General features: G+C 47.6%; 2 protein-coding genes across 2 annotated transcripts; both read left to right on the top strand.

The window, feature by feature from the left end:
* The first annotated feature begins 1,505 nt into the window (after positions 1-1,505).
* LOC131211086 (splicing factor 3A subunit 2-like) lies at positions 1,506-2,087 on the top strand. The gene has a single exon (XM_058204437.1). It carries the CDS (start codon positions 1,506-1,508, stop codon positions 2,085-2,087), a length of 582 nt encoding a protein of 193 aa, XP_058060420.1.
* Positions 2,088-8,819: 6,732 nt separating this feature from the next.
* On the top strand, positions 8,820-9,233 carry LOC131211042 (vitelline membrane protein 15a-2). The gene has a single exon (XM_058204382.1). It carries the CDS (start codon positions 8,820-8,822, stop codon positions 9,231-9,233), a length of 414 nt encoding a protein of 137 aa, XP_058060365.1.
* The last annotated feature ends 11,588 nt before the right edge of the window (positions 9,234-20,821 follow it).

The raw sequence follows: 20,821 nt of genomic DNA, 5'->3' as shown, positions 1-20,821 counted from the left end.
TTGATGATTGCCTAATTCAAGTAAAATACTTTACATCAGGAGAATGGGAACAATATTCTGCAAATGTAAATCATGTTGTATAGTTCCACCGTTTTCACAATGTCTCTTAAACCCTCAAACTTACCCACCTTTCCGATATCGTCCAATGAACCGTAATCACTCGGGGCACTCACACTGTAAAAAGCGTCCAGCAATCGCTGCTCATTCGTAAGTCCGCCGTAATTGCCGCTTTGGAATCCTCTGCAAGAGCAAAGAGCAACGATTACGAGGCCAGGGGCCCCGAGACTGGCTCGAAGGATCAAGACGTTGGCCCGGACCGGACGTTTGTACGTGTGGACCCTTTTAGCTACTCCTGCACAACCGGCACACCGATAAAAAGTGAGAAGTAAACAATTAAAAGCGCAATTACTTTCAATTCCGATCTGAAGTGCGCCAGTGCGATCGTTCCGATTTGAAGCCCCTCCATGGCAAACCCCAATTCCGGCTTCACTACCGACGAGCGTTGATTAAAGTGGCTGCACACGGCTTTCAAGTTCGTTCTATTTTACGCTGCCAGTCAGCATCTCAGGTGCAACGGTGCCGGAAGTGCATTTGCGGGTTTCCTGGTGCACTTGCGCCGAAAGCACACCCCGCACACATCGTGCATCTTTCGGGAGTTCTCGGAGATCCGGGACACTGACCACAAAATTTAAATCTAAATCTAGCAAAACTCATTAAACGAACCAATCGGTGATCCGTGGCGCAAACGAACGGAAACTTTATAATGGCCCTTATCGGTTCAAATCATAGATTATGTGCTACTACCCGGGAGCAAATTCCATCGAGAGGTTGATAGACCCCGACTTCAGTGCCCCCCACCCCCTTTCCATCCCTCTCCATCCCGGGGCCGATTGAGGGCCCGAAGATATGCAAGCACGATTACGAGCGATTCCTCGTGATTTATGCGCTAATTATGCTCCTGCATCTCCGCGGCCCCCTTGGGTGGTGGCATTGTCTCGCGACACGGCGAAGCAATTTAATCACAATTATCCTGCCGTCGTCGGACCAGCGAGTCCGTCAGCACTTTTTGTAACGCAATTCCGGATGATCAACTCCAACTCCGCGGTTCGTCTGTGGTCCGGAAATTAGTTCCCAAAAGCGGGAGAAGCACAAAAATTGGGGCCGACCTCCGTAGTTAATGAGGTTGTCAGAAGATGGGCTCCATTACCCCGGGGGGGCGATCGGTATAATGTTACGGGTTACGCGTACGTCAACATGCCCCGTTCGTGGTTCCTGCTGAAGTTGTGGAAACCAAAGTCGCGGAACTCACCAAAGTCGCGGAACCGGGTCAGCCTGTGGGCTTTCGGAGCAGTCAGCAAAACGGGAAAGCTACTCGGCCGGCCCCAGCTGGAGGTGGTCGATTTTCCGACTCGATATAAAAGGTAGTGCCCGGGACGGTGGACAGTGTCAGTGCCGTGCCGTGTGTCGTGTATCCTCGAACGCTTCAACAAAGCCCCCCAGGAAAAATGCAGTTCCTCGTCGTGATCGCCGTCAGTGCCTTGGTGGGAGTGTGCGCCGCCGATGGCTACGGAAAGCCCGTCTACCCGTCGGCCCCGGTCTCCCATGCGTACGCGGCGAAGGCCCCGCACGTGAAGTGTGGCTCGAACCTGCTGGTCGGCTGTGCCCCGCACGTCGCCCACGTGCCCTGCCACCCAGCCCACGGAGGATACCACCATGCACCGGCCCCGGCCTACCACGCGCCGGCCCCGGCCTACCACGCACCGGCCAAGAAGGAGTACGGCCACGCTCCGGCCCCAGCTTACCACGCTCCGGCCCCAGCTTACCACGCTCCTGCCCCCGCTTACCACGCTCCGGCCCCCGCTTACCACGCGCCGGCCGCCCACGGATACGAGGCCCCGAAGAAGGAGGCCCACTACGAAGCCCCGAAGAAGGAGTACGGACACAGCCACGGTGGGTACGAGGCCCCGAAGAAGGAGTACGGACACGGACACGGCTACGAGGCACCGAAGCCAGCGGCCCACGGATACGGCGGTGGCTACGGCAAGCGGTCCAGCGACTTTGAGGGCGCCGCCGAGATGGAGGACTAAGGCGATCGCGTTTTGTACTTCGCTCGACTTCGAAACTCGACTTCAGAAATAAACTAGACTAAGACAGTGAAAACCACCTCGTGTTCGTCTGTTTCATTCCGTTCCGCTTTCAGAGTTCCGCCCCCCGGGGGAGTTTGAGAAAATATTTAATATAATATATTGTAATCGCTCGGTAATTGGGTTTTGGGGCTGGAAAACAATTATGCGGAGCACTGCGCTCACGCGGAGGTCCTGTTCCACAGCTCCGGGAGCACGGCTCCCGACATTAAATTATGATAATTATTATAGCGGGGGAGAAAAAACAGCAACAACAAACGGCGCCCGAGCGAGGCTCATGCTTGGGCAATAAAATTCAATTGTTTTTCCCCCGGAACGGTCCCCGGTTCTGGTTAGCTCCATCTTATGAGCTCGTTCGCGGCACCGGCAGGCAGGTGTTACACCTTCAGGGGGCTCCAACGCCCTGAAGCCGAGGGTGCGAAAATATGCCCTCGGCCGCCCAAGTGGCCAATATTTTTTCGGGGCACTATTAAGGCGGTACCCGGGTCTTTCAGTGAGGTTAGGAAGGTGTTTTTGCGTTGGCGAATCACTGCGTGAGGCGTGTGTTTTAATGAGAAATCGCTTTGAAGTGTGAAATTTCGCACGGACTTTTGATCGGGAACATGTAACGTTACGCTGCGTTACGTGTTTGGTTTCACACGATTTTCGGGCAGATGCCAGGGTTTGAATTGGAAATCGAAATGCGGACTTGCTAGGATCCAATATTTTTTTTAGCGAATTTATTAATTAATGACTGTGAAGTCGTTGATTGCTGCCCACAGGTTGGTAGAGGTTTTGATGTATTGGCGCAGGCGCAGAGCTTCGCTTCGGTCGGCTGCTACAAACCATCCAAATTTTTTAATTTTTTCAATTCAATTTTTTAACGCCGATTTTAATACAGAGTAAGCAAATTAGCGTGTACTTTTTCATTTGGTTATAAAACAAAAGCGTCTTAATATTTTTCGATGCTTGAATTGATGACGCTTTTATTTGAAAGGGTAATTCTGAACATTTTTTTATGTAAAACAATTTTGGTAAAATATTCACCACGATTGGCTTGGCTGTAGCTCATTAGGTCGACTTATTTTTGAATACATTTTCGATTGTATCTGGTCCTATTTCGGCAATAGCAACTTGAATTTGGGTCTTGGTTAATAGTTCACTTCAATAAAATGTGCTTATGACGAATGTCAACTTCTTCATGATCTACGACGTTGAAAAAAAAATTTCCCATATTTCGCAATTTTACTGCAACTGACATTGCATTTTATACAAAAATGTTAAGAATCAACCTTTCAAATATAAGTTAAAGCATCGAAAAATATTCAGCAAAGAAGAAAATTGTTGAAAAATGTAAAGAAAGGAGATGGAAAATATCGCTTTTTAATCACATAACGTAACGTAACGTTACAGTAAGCAACAGAAATCTCTGTTACAGGTCCCGAGGACCACTCATCGATTGTAATTGTACAAGATAATCAATCAAAACTTTTTCATGTTGTCCGTTTTAGAAACGAAATGAACATCTTGTTCGTTAAGATTTAGCCCGCTATTGTTTGACTTTGGCGTGCAAAGTAGCATCTGATGACGGACGGTGCTTTCCAAAAATGGTCACTTTCTATGGAATCGGCCCAAATTTAGAATTCTCCCAATGGGGAAAATACAATGAACAGCGCGCGGCCCCGTTAATGATGCGATGACCAAATGGGGTCCCGAGTCCGTCAGCAACCTGATCGACGTACAACGTCCTAAATGCTTTTCGAGTGAATTGTCAACAAAATTATCAATGACTCCGGTGCCACCGTGGGCCTTTTGCACGGTCTTTAGCGGTTCACACAAACGTCGGACAAAAGCGCACCATTCGCTCTGCACAACGTAAGGGCCAGCATAAAACATCAATCGGATGCTCGTAGGCACGGAGCAAACAGTCACAATTGAAGGCAACAACCAGCGAAAGGCAAACGGGCCCAGCAAAGGCCTTCGAGTTCCCGACGGTCTCGCGGACGGAGTAAACTAAACAATGCTGCATTTCATTACACCCAGCCCACCACTGACGTTTGACGTTTCCATGGCGATGCCCGGGCTCCCCGGAAACCGAATGGAAACCGGGCCCAGGTTGTTGTTTGTAAAATTATTTCACCGATAGTTGTTCGAGGGTTGCTTTTTTCCATTGGCCGCCTGCCCTGCCAGGCTGGACAGCAGATTTGACATTCCACAGCGGACGGACTGGCCCCGGACCCGTACCAGCAGCAGCAGTTGACACAGCGGAAAGCGGCAAAACCAAACATGATTTAAATTTTCATACAAGTCAGCGGAAATGCAAATTGTTTGTGAGCTTCCTGGACCGTCCGGGGTGGCCCGGCAGGTGACTGAATCGGATGTGGGCCAACGGCCGGCCAGTGGATTGCAATGTTGCGGATTGGTTCAACCGCAAGGTGGGTGCCCCACCGGGGGTATGTTGAATGTTGCAATGTGGTTTCCAATCGACTGGCACTACTTTACTGTTTATTTAAACCAAACTCAACTGGGCCGGGCCAGAGCCACTTCGCTCGGGTTGCTCCAATTTTGCCGGGGCGCGCACTTTAAGCAAACTGTTTGCGCACATCAAAGCCTTTCCTGGAAAATTGCTTTCGATCCGAGAGCCGGAACTAACCGGGACAGCTAACTTTGTGGCGTCAGTGGTTGGGCATACCTTTCAAACTCGATGTCTATGATTACTTCTACTGATGCAACTGTCTTTTATTTTCTTATATGCAAATCTGTTAAGAGAATATTAAATTGAATCATTGTACAATCAGAATCATCTTCGTGATATATGTTCGTAGAATTAGTGAACCTAGGAACTGCATCCAAGCCGCACGATATTTCAGAAAATTAACATACAGTAAAAGGAACTCGACGAAGAGTTCTCAGATTGTTCAGAGCCTATCCCAACCTCCCAACGTGAACCCCTTGTGGCGGTTTTCCCTTTCAACGCCATTTTTCCCAACGAACCCTCCGAGAAAACACAGAGAAACGAGAACGGAGAGATACTTTGGTTTCGATAATTTCTGTTTTATTAAACTTCCAAATAATAGAAAAAAAAAATTTAACTAACCCCTCGCAAATGAACACGCACACGTTTTTAAAACTGGTACCAATCCGGTGGCCTCTCTAATACTTCGCCGGTGCCGGAGCGTGGTAAGCGGGGGCTGGAGCGTGGTGCGCCGGGGCATGGTATGCCGGGGCCGGTGCATGGTGGTAAGCGTCGTGGGTCGGATGGCACGGCACGTGCGCCACGTGTGGGTGGCAGCTCACCAGAAGGTGGGAACCGCACTGAACGTGCGCCGGCTTGCCGTATCCCTTGGCCGCGTAGTCCGCGCGCGAGCCAGCGGCGAGCGCCAGCAGGATCGTAACAGCGACAAGGATGCAGGACTTCATGTTGATGCTCTCTCGTGGGGATGCTCGACCTCGACAATGTTGATGACGATTGACTGCACCGCTGGCGGGTGACTGATCGACGGAATCGCTCCGTGCACCAATTTATATGTTGAATAGTTAATTTCCGGCGAAAAGCGAACGAAACGGTTCAGCATCAGCACTTTCCACCCAGTCGATCGATCGAATCGGACGCAACGCCGACCTTTTCGGGCAGGTTCTTCTCCGTAGCCGTTTTGTTTTCCGTTTTCCGGTTTTTTTCCTGTATAACTAGAACACTTTTGCCCCGTCTCGGTCTCATTAGTTGACCTGGCCACAAAAGTTACAAAACGCGCCCATTGGCATCACAGTGTTTCAGCAATTTTCGGTTCCGCACCAAAATGCATGGTCTAAAGCGTTAATTATCCAAAGTTTGCCTTTGCGGAAATGGCGGTTTTCAAATGGAAATTGCCATAGTGCCGATAATAAGCAGCTTTTAAGAACCGTCTAGAATGGGTTTAGTTTGTAAAAAATTGTACCACACAAATCCAGAGCTAACTTTCTAGCCTCCATCCGGCAAAGGGGCACAGCTCGAGCAACCACTTGAACCCGGCTTTCAGGTTTTTTTCGGCAAATTTGTTGTGCATCATCAACATTTGAAAGCATGCCAATTAGTGTCCGCCGAGGTTATTGCCATTGTGTGACGGATTTGTGAGGAAACAACGGGCGCTAAATGTTGATGTAATGCTTTCAATAGACGTTTCAGGGTATGACAAATGCGCTAGAAGTCTTATCATATAGAGGGATATAATGTACACTACAGGTATAAGCACTGATTACTATTGGGTATAAAATGCTGTTGTTGATGATTGAGTGACAGCTCATCGTGGAGTTAAAGAACTAGCAAATAAATGCAATGATAGAAAATTTGACTTTTAAAAATCATGATGAATATTGTTTTTATCGCATTTAATTTTCAATTTTTATAGCAGGATGCGCTAGGATAATGCTAATCAACGGAACATAATCTGTTAGCGTCGGTATCGGCCGTTATTTGGAAAAGGTTTCTATTATCATTAAACGATGATTTTGATATTTTTGAGCGATGCTTCCGTAATCTACCAATGCATTTTTTATTAGCAAACTCATCACGCGAATGGGTTTAAAAGGGCACACATTTTTTGGCACACAAGCTCCGTCCAATATTTGACTGCAAAAGGTTTAATGATTATATGTCATGTAAAACGGTCAACGTTCAGATTTGCAGCCGCTACGCCGCGTTAGCTGCCTGACAAACTAAAACGGGTCGATTTTAAGGGGTCGGTGGAATTAGAAAAAAATCGTAAAATGGTTTTAAAACCACCACAAAATCTTGTATGACGCTCAGAAACTGATTGGTGGCAAAAATTTCGCTGTTTGAGTTATGGGCGTTTGTGTCAACTTTAGCCCAGCCATTTTGAGGGGAAAATTTTAAATCCGAAACAAAACAAGGATTACAGGGTGCATAATCACGGCAGGGGATAATTAAATGTTTCACAACTCCACCGTTTACCAGTCGATTTTGACAAATTAGAAAGATTAGAAAGTTGAACGATTATTTTCAATGTGGAGCGCTACCATTTTAGCCCTCTGTTTTGGAGTAAATCGATTTATGACTAAAACGGCATAGACTAATGTTTCAGAATCTGGCTGATTTGTAAAAATCAACTGACTGAGGTGGCGGAGTTATCGAATATTTAACCACCGTTAAATTATGATTAAACCATGTCTTAAAATGTTCAGCAAAGCATAAAAATTTTAACATGATCATCCGTACATACATCGTTTTTTAGACGGATAACTTTACATCGACATTCTACATAGAAAATTTGCAGCATCATCAATGGAAGGACGACTGAAGGACATCAGGCTGAAGCGCACGTTTTTTTTTAACAGAACAAACTTAAGTTGATGTTTAAATAAAACAATGTTAAACTTAACTGAAAAGTAAACCTCTGTGTTTAAGTATGATTTTAGGCATGTGGCCTTGTTGGTTGACCCTCACAGGAGGCCCCGTTTGTCTTTCCATATGGCGGTGGCCGGAATAGAACAGTCAACGGCAAGTAAGACGTGGTCAGTATTTTTTTGCTGTCCCAAAACCTAGACATTCAGAATGCAGATAAGTTGTTTCAAGAGTCCCAAAATCAGTTGATAGGACTTAATCAGTTAACAATTTGAATCAGTTAACATATTTTCTATTGCGATGGGTAGAGTTGATGCTTATTGCAGCGAAATGATCGAAAAGAATCTATGCCCTACCCACGAAGCCCATAAACCATAATTGACATTTCATCATAAATGCACGGAAATAGTCCAACTGTAAAAAAGTCAAAGAAAGATTAAAAAGTTGTATGTATGGATTTATAGTTCTTTTTCTACCAAATTTCTAAACCCCCTTTGAAAACAAACAAAACTTCCCATATTTGTTTTTGCTTATAAATTGCTGTACAATTTTATCAGATATTACGATGAGCGACTTTCTTAAATTTGGTAACCGTGTTTTAAATAACAAACATTATTAGCTTCAAATGCTTTCAGAGGGTGATTCAAAAAGTCGTTAAGATAAAATTACCCAAACCAAACCAACCATGAGAAAAAAATTGTGAAAATAATCTCTTGAAGTTTGAAATTAAAATTGAATCAATTAGTGCATCCAATGCTTATAGGTCCTATAATTACCCAAAACATTTACATCACAACCCACTTAAGTGACGTGTTTTCAGAAGGTTCAACAAACCGCTGTCTCAGGTGGTTCTTCTTTACGTTGCCACTCTGTTTTGCCCAGGGATTCATTCTTCCAGTAGCCATGGCAGCATGTCACCAACCTTTGACTGTCGCCGACAAAAAACGGCCCTTTGGCGCGGCCAGCTCTCTGTTGTTGACTGCCCAATTTCCTTGTTGCGATGTTGCGCTGGCCGGCCAACGGGGCGCGCTCGGAAGGTGTTTGGCCGAAAAAAATTAGTTTGGAAACATCGTCACCTCACGGTGCGCTGCGCTTGGGGCCCCGTCCAATAGCACCAGTCCCCCCGACCGGCAACGTGCTGACGGCGGGAAAAGACGGACCGCGCGCGGCCAGTTCGCTTTGGCCATGTTTTTTGTTTGCGCGGCCACGGCCCGCGGTCGCGGCGAAATTCGGATTATAAATAGTGACCGGCGGCACCGAGTCAGTCATCAGTCACCTTCCGGTCTCACTGCAAACAGCAAGTGTTCTTAGCCCAAGTGCCAACCCTAACCCACCACCAACACCAACCTCTCATCAAGATGAACACCATCGTTGCTGCAGTCATCCTGTCGATCGTCGTCATCGGTGCGGTTGCCGACTACCCGGCGCCCAAGGGATACGACGCCCCGAAGGGATACCACGCACCCGCCCCGGCCTACCACGCCCCGTCCTACCACGCCCCGGCTCCGGCTCACCACGGTGGCTACCACGCTCAACACTCGGCCCCGGTCGTCCACGCTTACGCCGCCAAGGCTCCGCATGTGAAGTGCGGCTCTAACCTGCTCGTCGGCTGCGCTCCCAACGTTGCCCACGTGCCATGCGTCCCAGCCCACGGTGGCCACGGATACGGCCACGCCGCCCCTGCCCACCACGGAGGATACCACGCGCCCGCTCCGGCCCACGGATACCGTTCCTTCTCCGAGGCTGACCAGGCCTTCGACCTCGAGGACTGAGCGCCATCCGACGCACCGAGGACCGAGGACTTCCAGCACCAGGACCCCACCACCGGCGATGTGGACCTGCGATCGAAGTGATGTGACTGACCCGACGTCTCTTCGGACGTTTTGAATTGTATCTTATTGCGCACTGTTTGACTTGCAACTTGATTCGAGGGAAATAAAATTCTTTACAATTACCAAAAACACCTCGCCTCCTCAGTGTTCTCCGCCCCGGGTAGTCCGAAACTTCGCCGACAGATGGCTCTCACTCTGGCTCCAAGTGTCCGCTCGCTCGTTTCTTGCCGACTTTCCGAACTGGCGTTGATCGTCTGCCTCTGCCCATCGATCCAATGCAGTCATTTGAAGGCGCTCCAGCCAAAGTGGGAAGAGAATTTAATTAAAATTAAATGTTTGCTCTTGATCATCATCAGAGGATTCAGCAGAGCTTCGCCTTCGGCAGAGACACGCATCCGGAAGCGCTGATGAACGGTTGGCCGCTCGAAGTGTGGATTTAATGGAAAAACTTTCGGTGCGCTCCGTGGCGCTACATGTCCTGTCATTTCGTCGGTGGGGTCCTCACCGGGACATGGGTCCAAGTTTTTGATCCGCCACCGGCAAAAGTTTCCTCAATTTCAGTTACAAATTCTGCTGCATAATGGATGCCGGTTTGATGGAGCCGGCACACTCACTGGTGTTGTTACATATGCTTCGGACCACCACCGGGACGACCAACTTTTGGCTTGCACATTTATGTGACGGTTGTCCATCACATCCCGCGGCTTCCGGTGGCCGGATTAGTCCGACGTTTTCATCGACACTGCAACGCAGCATAAATGCCTTAAGAAAAACGCCGTTCATCCCGGAAAGCTTCCCTTCACTTAGCATCCCGTTGCATCCTTGGAGCAGCGGGAAACTAATGCTATTTGCCAACTTGGCATAGGTTTTGCATGTTTTTCACACACATACACACACAAAGCCATGCATGAAAGCTTCCGGGTGCCGGTGCCAAGTTTCTCACAAAGAAACGAGGAGGACATTAAAATCAATATTTTCTAGGCAAATTGCAGGCAAATATTGAGTTATGTTCTCGAATCTCGCCCCTCGATCTCTCTCTCTCTCTGTACGATGATTGTTTTCGTTGCGGATGATCAATTTGCGATGCGAAATAATGGAAACATCCTCATCGTTCGGCGACGGAACGGATAATAAAGTCCAGCGCACTCGTCAGCTTCTCATCAATCGGGAAGAAGGCCCCAGCCGGAGAGCATCATGAACTCGCCCCGGTCGTCCCGACAATAGCAGGTCGTTTTACATCGCGAAAATAAATCCTCGCCAACCAGCTGGCTCCGGGCCATCTCCCTGGCCGGGGCGAACCGGGGCGAAACTGAAGACGGAAATAATTCATTTTAGAAAACAAATTTATTTAAGCGCTTTCCGCTCCCCACGAAGGGGTTAGGAGCGCAGACGGAACACAAAAAGAAGAAGGGGGAAAAAATAACGAGAGCCAGCCGGGAACCGGAAAACCCGGGAAATATACCGAGTGCGAGGCGGAGGAATCAATGGGCCGGGTCGGGTGGAAGGCGCTCAGCATCCTTGAGGCACAATAAGCAGTGTGTTTATTTTATGCTAAGAGCTTTCTTTTCTTCATTCATAGTATTTATTTTTGCCCAGGCATTCGTCGAGGTTGCGGCCTCTGCCGGGACCAACGCTAGGACCCCACGGCAGGACCAAGAAGTCTCGGAGAGCACAAGAAGCGTTTGCTTTCCTCAAGCACCCCCGAAGATTAAACAGACAGCGGGGCGGTTTGTTTTACCGTACCAAACCGGTCACCGGGACCGAAGTTTTCTTCTCTTTAACTCGCCCCGAACAGAGTTGAAAGTGAGGCATGGAAAACCCGATCTTCATTTGAATTGGCTGGAGTTTGCATCTCGATTTGATTTAGCTCTCGATATCCCGAGACTGTGGGTCCTGCCAACAATGGAAACTGCGTTCTCCATTGTTTCGTGTCCATCGATGGACAGGTGTGCCTCCTGCAAGCAATGGCCGATGGATCCTTCCTGTGGGTTCTGTGAGAAAAAAGCGAAAACATCTGAGAAATGCCTCCCCTTTGGAGGAATCGGATATCGCTGCTTGGAGTAAGCATATCTAATAGGTGGTCCGCGACACAAAAACGATACACTGCGGCAAACGTTAATCGAGCCTCGCCCGGCGGGTTGGCGAAGAACGGGCGGAAAAGGTATGAACGTAATTAGCATTCCGTGTGGAACAGGTGGGCCACTTGCTTTCCGTGCATATTTTTATCATATTATCTCCGCGCAAACGGCAATTATTAGGGATTTTTCCCTGTGAACGTTGTTTATTCCGTTGCTGGGTGTTGTTTTCCCTCCGCGCCATTCGCATTCGGTGAAAATTCTGCGCACGTAGTGGCATAAAAATGGCTCAATTTCCTTCGGCAACATTACGAATGGTGGCCGTCAAACTCGCATTTTCCGTTGCTCTGTGGCTGAGCAGTTCGAGAAGACGGAGGGTCGGTTTCGATATCGAAAGCGATACAGTTCAGATACAATAATGAGATGATTGGACAACTGTTACGTTCCTTTTGTCAGGTTTACATATTCGATTCATTGGCTCCGGAGGACGATAGATAATTCAGCAGATAAACTTTGCTTTTATGTAACGCTGATACATTTCAAGTTATGCTTGACGTTATCCATTAAAAAGAATTCGAAACTGTATTAAAGACGTTTCGATACGTCAGAGGTTGCTCCAATATGCACCGTTTTGTTGTAAAATTTGTTACCTTTTTAAAAGTAGTATACGTTCTTATAAGTGGAAAACTCAAGTAATCGATTTTCACAATCTTCGCTTGATCTCAATTTCTTATCTCTCGGGAAGTTTGGCAATGCTAGAAATAGGGCATAATCGCTTGGTGCCATGTCCGGATTATACATTGGATGAATTAAAACTTCCCAACCAAGCTCCCGGAGTTTCTGGCGAATCACTACAGACCTACAGACCAATGTTAGCCGCTTCTGGTCAACCGCTAGCTTCAAACGGTCCACTTGTCTTCAGTAGAGATCTAAATTAAGTGTTTAGCCATTCATAAGCAATTCAAAATAAATTTATACTATCAAGTCCCACCAAATACATAGCAGAACCTTCGAGGCCGTTACTTCCGATTTGGCCACCTGATTTAGAAAACCAATTGACCCAACTGTCTGGTGTTGCTTAATTATTTTAAATTTGTTTAGCGTTAGGAAAAAATCGGGGTTCTTTCAAATTAAGGGACACTATGTCGGAAGTGATTTCTAATTCCACCCATCTACACAAATCCTGTTGATCGGTTTCATGATGTGTTTAATATCGAGACTATATGGCTGTTGTCCTCACCCAAAAATAGATATAGCAATTTCAGATATTCAATTTCTCTTGTGGTAAAACCCAGACCAAGATCTCTTTAAACTCGTTCTGCGTCAAAACAGATTCAAAAGTGTACGAAAATCAGAGATTCATCGTCCGAACTTCGGATTATGCGTTTCACGACGATAAGACACGGCGCCCTGTTGAGTCTCCCGTAGAAACGGCCAACATGGTGGAGGCTGACACACACGGTGGCCTAGATTCACTTCCGGTCGATCGATGCTTCCTAGGTTTCCGGTACGCCGAAGGACCGCGAAATTTCTTAGCCGCCACCAAAGGAATAAAGCCGAAGCGCGTCTCAAGCTTCAAGATCCTCGCAAATCATGTTTATTCAGTATCTTCCCGGAACGCACCCAGCGTGTCTGTTTATGATGGGGGTCATATTTTTTGGGTTGCTTTTTTTGCCTTTGAAACTACCGGCGGCAGATTACCAAACCAGACCGTTTGCTGCTGAAGATGCGAACTTTTGATCCACCTTTCTTCACGACGGAAAAGTTACCCAAAAGTAAGCACGGTGCTTGGGCACCGGCAGCTTTCGCCGAAATAGCATCGCTATCGGCGCCCGAAGAGTGAGCGCAAATTATCTTCCGATTCAGTGACTCTGCAGCTAGGCCCCAAGAAAGCTGAAAGCTGAAGTGCCCCAGGAACTTCTGACGGGCCGCTGGCATCAAATGAGCTGATATTTATGCATGCGCACACGCATGCACCACGGCACGCAAGCATATTTTTATGAATTGTATTTACATATTTTATGGGTTGCCGGATTTTGCTTAGGGGGTGCCGATAGAACGACACAAGAAAAGCTGTAGCCACTGGTTTCGGGCTTCCGGGTGGTCGGTTTTCCAGAAAATCAACGCGAAAAAGGAGGCCCACCGCCAGAGAAAACCGGCACACAACTTGACACAACATTGCCCGGTGGCTGCTGCGGCTTCCGCTGGAGAAAATATTATCCATAAACTTTATGAGATTTCGGATGCGGAATGACGCCCTCTCGAACCTTTTACGGCATCTCCGCATCACGAGCATCAAAAGGCCGAGGTTTACGATGGCATGGATTCTTGCGTCCGCCCTGGTTTTGGCGGTTGGCGGATTTTTGCGCCTGGAAATGACACTTAGCCGGGCCAGTTCTGAGGTTCCTTTCGTCGGGATGTTGTGTCTTATGACCACACTGCCCGTAAAACGGGGTTGGTAGAGGGAGCTCTGTTCCCAGTTGCCTATGGCTTAGTTTGTGAAAATGGGAAACATGCTCTCTACGAAAGGAACCGAAAAAAATGTGGAAACTACATCCACCACGCTGCTGCTGCCATGCTGTAACTGAAGTTAAAATTTCCACCACATCGCGACTGTGTGTGGTTTTGGGGTTTTCGAAAGGACACGGAACGTTACGGGAGGTTTCGGGTGCTCGGGTTTTTAACATAATATGCCCCGCAAGTAGCCCCTTGCCAGCCAGCAGCCAGCAGGTCCTTCAGCAAACGAGCGGCTCCTTGGCCCCTTCTGAGGGTGGTAGTTTTCCGCGGTGACAGAAAGGGCCACTTTCACCACCGTTTTACTGCTGCCACACGGCCATTAAACCGGCCCCGCCGTTGCCGATCGCTTACAACGCTCGTTTCGCTGTCAGATTCAATTTTCCGTCAGCGACAACCCTCGACGTGGCTCGTCCGCCCAGACGCCCGGAAGCATAAACCGGCCGTCGCCAAAATGTGGGACGCAACAAAAAAGGACACCGAGCCGCCCGTCCGGAGAGAGAGACGGAGAGCTCCGTAGGACCCAACCCGGAAAGGGTCCTTGCATATGATGGCGCGGCGCGTGATGTATGCATCGACGTCGTAAAACTAACACCAATAAAAATTCAATCAAATTTCGATGGGTTTTCGATCGTCTCGAATGATTTCATCCAATCGGGTCGCGCGAGGCCCGGGTGGGTGTCACGAACGGCCCTGGACTGGCCCGGGGAAACTTCGACGTCCTGGTCGGTTGGTCCGTATTTCTTGAGGCGTCCTTTCGTTTTTCGTTTTATTTTCCGTCGTATTTTGCTTCGCCTTGCCCGGGCCTTTGTCGAGGCCCCATTCCCGGCCGAGGCCGAGGCCAGTCAAGTGGAACAGACATGCTTGATTCCCTTTCCCGGGGCCGGCCGGGCTCGGTGATCGTATTACTTCTCCGTCGTGAAGATGCTCATTAAATGCCCGGTTTAAGGAGCTTATAAAGCGAAATTGCGTATTTACCAGTTTACAATCGAATTACAACATCTGCATCCTTGGTGTTGGGTGGAAAACTACGGTGTTCGCTACGGAGTTCTCGAAGCAGAAATCACGCTCCCGAATGTGTTTTACCCGTCATTTTAACTGTTGACAATGTGGAAAGTCTGTAAAATACAATAAATAAGTTTCACAACATTTTAGCATTCATTTGATAGTTTGAAAGTTTTATAGTTCAAATAGACAAAAAGGACTAAAAGTTCTGGTAAAAATTAAACATTATTTTCAAGAAAGAGCAAATAACAACTAAGAATAGTGTCTATTTATGTGATTTATAGAGTGCACTGTGGATGCATTAGTTTTCTCTTGAACGACGTGTGGGGTTTCCAAGCTTCAATTTCGGCATAACCACCGAATCCGAATTAACATAACCACCGAGATGGAAATGAGTTTAAAAGGAATGAGCTTTTCAAACTTCGTACGGTTTGAGTTGAAGACTCACCACTTTGTAAATAAGTTTCTTATATTTCCCAATTTTCTGCAAGCGTATAACTTCCCTTTTTTATTTTGAAAGTTTCAGTAAAATGTGTACAAAATTTTAGAATGAAGTTTTACGTCTTAAAAGTCAAGCTAGTTTTAAATCCAATAGTGGCTTCATGTGATCTGTGCTTTGCTCTATTATACCAACGTTGGCCAACGAAGGACTGGGTTCAGTGTTTATTCCCTCATTTGCTGATGTTCTTCGCTTAGCCAACTGATGAATTGCATTTTACTGGTTAAGTAAATGATGTAAATGCTATTGTCGCGAATTCTACTGTAAAGATCCAGTGACGGATGAGAATGGTGATCGAAGAGATCGGTTGTTAATTTTTTATTTCGATAGCTTTCCTGCTCGAATGAATAATTCCAGAGTAAACCATATAGCTTGATATCCTCGATTACCCAATGAATCTTTTGCAAAACGAGTCAGATTAATTGATTGTGGCCTGCTCGAAAAAAAATCTTCTTCAAATTTAAATAACGGTACGGATCGTTAAACGTTAACGTGCAGTCCTTCCGCTTCCGCAGGATAGACTAATGCAAAGGTGATCCGAAAAGTTTCCGACCGAACAAAGATGCATGACACCTTTTCTGATTTTGTTCGTACCTTCTTCACTTCGTAACTCTACACGCTTGACCCAGCGATGCTCTCAGCTCTGTGACCCATCCAAATAGTACTCGGTATTGCTTCTTCATTTGAAGAAATCCTTTTTCCTCAGATGAGGCACCAAAAGCAGTCGCTTGGGGCTAGGTCTGGTGATTAAGGTTGATGGCCAAACAGTCCAAACAGTAATCGGCAGATTTTTTCGTAAGCAAACTTGGCCGCTAACGTGGGGACAGCTGTTATCATGTTTAAATGATTTAACATGTGACCAGCACGTTCTTTAGAAATGTTCATAAGCTTTGTCAACTCTCTCACTTTAATTTCAGTTGTAGTATTTGCCCAGTTCGCGAACGTTCATCGTTTCCCAGGCTTTTACGATGAGTAACTGTTAGAAGTTTGACAACCGAAAACTCACTGGCTTTCATTTACTAACTCCTACCAGCTTCATGTTGAGGTCGGAAACTCATCAAATCACCCACACAGTGTTTGAGGGCACTCGAATCATGTAATATCCCTCCCTTCCAGTCCACTACCCAATATTCAGACACAAAAGTTAACCGATTTGCGCCAGCTGAAGGGGAAAATAGATCCTAAACTACATCAAGACAAATTAGTCTCATCGCGCGCCGCCGGTTGACGGGGGTTGCCATCAACCCATCAACCCGGGCAGTGCGGGGCAAACTTCTCTCGAAAGTCTCGCAAAACATGTTGGCAGAAATTAATTTCAACCCACTTCACATTTCACCGCCTCTCCCGGCCGCCGCCGCCGCCAATATGTTGCGTTGGCCCGGCCATCGAACGAGTTTCGCGCGTATCGAGGGAAATTCGATGCAAGGCCGTGTGCTGTGTAGGCCGGAAGGACAGAGAGGGACCCTTGGCGGACCCCGGGGCGAACGACTTGGCGAACAAAATGTTGCTGAGCTTCGGGGAAAAAGTTCCAAAATCGCATCGCATTCCGGCGAGGCCGATGAAACTTCCCGGCCTCGGCAGCCATCAGCCGGGCTGACAAATGAGATCATTTCGAAGCCAGTCTGGTGGGTGCGGGGATTTCGAGGGGTTGGGACACGGAGCAACCGATAAACGGATATGACGGGGCCCCGTCGGAGTTTTCTTCGCAAACTGCCTGCTGCTTAGCGACCAGAGGCCACCACCACCTTCATTAGAGCGCGGCCCCATCTCAGGATCCCAGCCCGGGTACGATCGCTATCAAACTAATGGCACCCCCGGAGCCGCTCGGATTGGGTCCTCGTTTCCGGTTCCCCGGCAAGGACGCCCACCCACCAGGGTCCGATTGATAGATTTCCTTCTCAACACCTCCCTCATCACCCGTGTGGGACACTTCCGGCGTCATCGGACAGCATCCGCCACCCGGGACACTTTCCACCCGGGTCATGGGACTGGGTGAATACGGCTGCCTCAGCACACTTCCGGGGATGGGAAACAATAAAAAACCGGCCACCGAATTGGCTTCCCGGTGCCGATGCCGACGCCGAGATTTTGGCAGCTTGTTGACCCTCCATTTCCGCGTGGAGCAATCTAGGACCTGGCCACCCCCTTGACTCCTCGCCCACTCCCGTCAATTTTGCTATAAATAATAAGCGTAACCCGGGGGGGAGGGCGCCCAGGTTGGGATGAGTTTCGTTCTGACGTCGAGGGCGACCCGTGGGCGACGAGATAAGAGGGGGCCCAAAAGGAGCGCCGTACCACCCCCTCCGGGGACACTCCGCGAGAACGAGACGCGCCGAGAAAAACTTACAACTTTTCGATTTGTATTTCCACGGCCCGGCGCGTCGCCGGGATGGTGTTTGTGTTGCTTTCCTGCTGGCCCCCTTTTCCCGCCCACCCCCGCCACCCTCCGGGCCTTGTTTGGCCACCGATTTTTTGCCGCTTCCCGCGGAGCGGTGTTTGTTTTCTTATCGCGAAAAGAGTTTCAACGCATTTTTTTTTTCTTCTCTTCCTTTTTTTTCGTTGTTGTTGTCGTGGAAAGCGGAAAAGCGCTGTTGCTGCTGCCGCCGTTTCGGGCCGCTTTCCACCCACCGCCTAGAGGGTGGGCCGGGTAAGCGATGTCTTGCCGTTTTCTGGGCACTAATCTTTTCCCCGGTCGAAAGGCGACACTCTTCCTCCTTCCCTCTCTCTCTCTCCCTCTCTCTCTCTGTCTGTCTGCTGGCATCATGGATCACATATCTCACTTGTGCCTGTGTCTCTCGTCGACGTGAGAGGGCGTGTGTGACGTATCGCGTTTCGCGTTGGCGGGATGGCGTTTGCCAAAAAAGGCGACGAAAAATAAAGGAAAGAAACGACCGAGAAATGCTTCTTCGCCGTGGCCGTTATCGAACACATCGCGCACGGATCGGGCCGAGAAGGCGTATTTTTTCAATTGGCAAGCATTAATTTAAAGATAGCGCGTCGGAGCAAAGATAAACGGAGACGGCGCCTGCCGTCGTTCACAAGATGAAAAGTTTGCTGTTTGCGTCGGGAAAGTTGTTTGGTCGGGATTCGAGCGGGTTTTATTTACCGTCAGCCGTCGTTGTCGTTGTTGGTGGGTTGTTTAGCCAGCCAAGCAGCCAGCCCACGGCGCGGAATCGAAGCCGCTGATTTTACCGACTTCAAACGGAGCTCAAGGGTTCAAGGAGCCGTCGTATCTTAACCCTCCTGTATGGTTCGATTTCGAAAAGTGAACCATTGCGTCATTATCACACAAACTTGCTGAGTTTGAGAAATTGGCTTCTTAGGGTCGTGTCGTGGAATACGCTTCTCGGCAGCAGAGCGTCAGTAGGTGAGGTTTAGGGAAAAGGATCGTATTTTGATAACACACAAGCCGCTGCTAGATTTTATGGGAAATGTCATAAATAATCTAACTCTTCGGTTTCCTTGCATTCATTTACTTTTACGTAATTCGTCTGTTCCTAAAACATGTTCCGCTATGTCTATGTAACCCGTCACATCGCTGGGCTGTTAAATTTCATGACATTGTACTCATTGTACTCATGAGTTTGTTAGTTGTTGTGCTGAGCGTGACATTACTTTTGTTATTTTCAAAACAATGGATCGAACAAAATTTCGTGTTTTCATTTTGCACTGTTTCTTGATGGGAAAAAACACCGTTCAAGACTTGAAAAATTTGATTTTCTGACTTCAAACGTGACGCAACTTCGATGATGCAAAACGCAGTGGACATCCAGCACCATAAAACATTTCAAACATCTACAACATCGTTTTAAATGATCATATTTTGTTGCTGTTTTGTTGATGTTTACTCACTGTTGATTCAAAACAAAAACTTGTTGATGGTTTTGAGCTGCGTTTGGTAATTTTAAAACGTAAAAAACCGAAATTTTTGGATCGACATATGAAAATGGATTAAACATGGATCCATCACTTCACTCCGGAATTAAAACGATTGTCATCTGAAAGGAGTGAAACTGGTGAACCTCGTCCAAAGCGCCGGAAAGCTCAACAATCTCCTGAAAAGGTTATGGCCTCGATATTTCGGGATGTCCGTGGTACAATATTCTTCAACTATCTTGAAAAGGGAAATACTATGAAGAGTGAATATTATTTGAACATAAGAAAACGTGGTTTCTTTCTCAGTGCCAGGACTTTTCAGTGAATGTGGTTTTTGTCTAGAAGCTTAACTGGTACGTCGCTGATCGACTACAATATTATAAAACGTACTGCCTTCTAATTGACCTACAATCAGTTGATGGGCTAGATGATAGGAAAGATGATTGGGTCGAGCCGTTTTTTCAATTATGATATTGACTTCGCATATTGATTCTCTGACACTCCTTATTCGATTTAATTTTTTCGTTCCGGTTCGATGTTTGGTACGGCGATCTGACCTGGAACTCGGAATTGCTGCGTGATCGTCTCTCACCGCATAAAATGAGCTGTTACCCCTGTAATGTTTTAGCCATTGCCGTTGGTTTTTGTTGTTGATCAATAGTTGATTAATAGTGGACGTTGGTTAACCAATATCGGAACCGGAACAGAACCGGTTCAGAAAAACCGGTTTCGTTTTGTGTTGACTTTTTTGATATTCAATTGAATTTTAGTTCATAGCTTACATTGTATTGCTTATAGGAGTGTGGATGTGTGGCTACAAATTTTACTTATTATTATCAAACCTGCCTGAGATCTGACAATTACCAAAGGAACAGTGAAAAGCAGCTTAGTTTTAAGTGTAGATTGTGAGGTAAAATTATTTTATGTTGGCTTTTTTCCATTGCTTCCAACTAACGGCGAGTGATGTGGAACAATAGGATAATTGGTAGGAATGGCTGAATGGTCCACGGTCCGTAGGCGTCCGAGCGCTTAAGCTGTACTTTCTCGCCACGCCTAGCAGATTTGCTTTGGTCCGGTCAGCAACCTAGTCCAAAGCTCATCGAAACCCGAAAAGAGCGGTCCCCAGGCAACGACCAGGGGGCCACTGGACACTGCATATGCTAGCAATCCTGCGACCACTATTGAGAACGCCAAGAGAACGCCACGTTGGGCGTTGGCACATTTGATTGTCGATCATAAAACTAGCGACCGGCCGCCGGGTTGCCGCCCAACACATGCTTAGAGGCCCCTCTACAAGAAGTCATAAACCTTGGCCAAACCGAATGGGAGGCTACCTCAGCGTTAAGTGGTCATTCGAAAAGTGGCACACGCACGGAACGCTCTGCGGCCACTGCTCCCAACACAAAAACCTCGTCAAATTAAGTCCATTGGCAAACTGTCACCGCAAATTTCGGTGCAACAATTGTGTCAAGTGTGCGCCTTTTTTGCGGGTCTTCGGACGCGCCCAGATGTCATGCCGTTCTGTCACCAGAAATTGGACACAAAAGCATCGCTCAGTC

Source organism: Anopheles bellator, chromosome 2, assembly GCF_943735745.2.
Source record: "Anopheles bellator chromosome 2, idAnoBellAS_SP24_06.2, whole genome shotgun sequence".
Taxonomy (NCBI): domain Eukaryota; kingdom Metazoa; phylum Arthropoda; class Insecta; order Diptera; family Culicidae; genus Anopheles; species Anopheles bellator.
The sequence above is the reverse complement of the archived record's forward strand: the minus strand, read 5'-3'. Positions and strand labels throughout refer to the sequence as shown.

What these genes read in the sequence shown, in the direction of transcription:
- LOC131211086 (XM_058204437.1), top strand. Translation starts at nt 1,506, where the DNA reads ATGCAGTTCCTCGTCGTGATCGCCGTCAGTGCCTTGGTGGGAGTGTGC.
- LOC131211042 (XM_058204382.1), top strand. Translation starts at nt 8,820, where the DNA reads ATGAACACCATCGTTGCTGCAGTCATCCTGTCGATCGTCGTCATCGGT.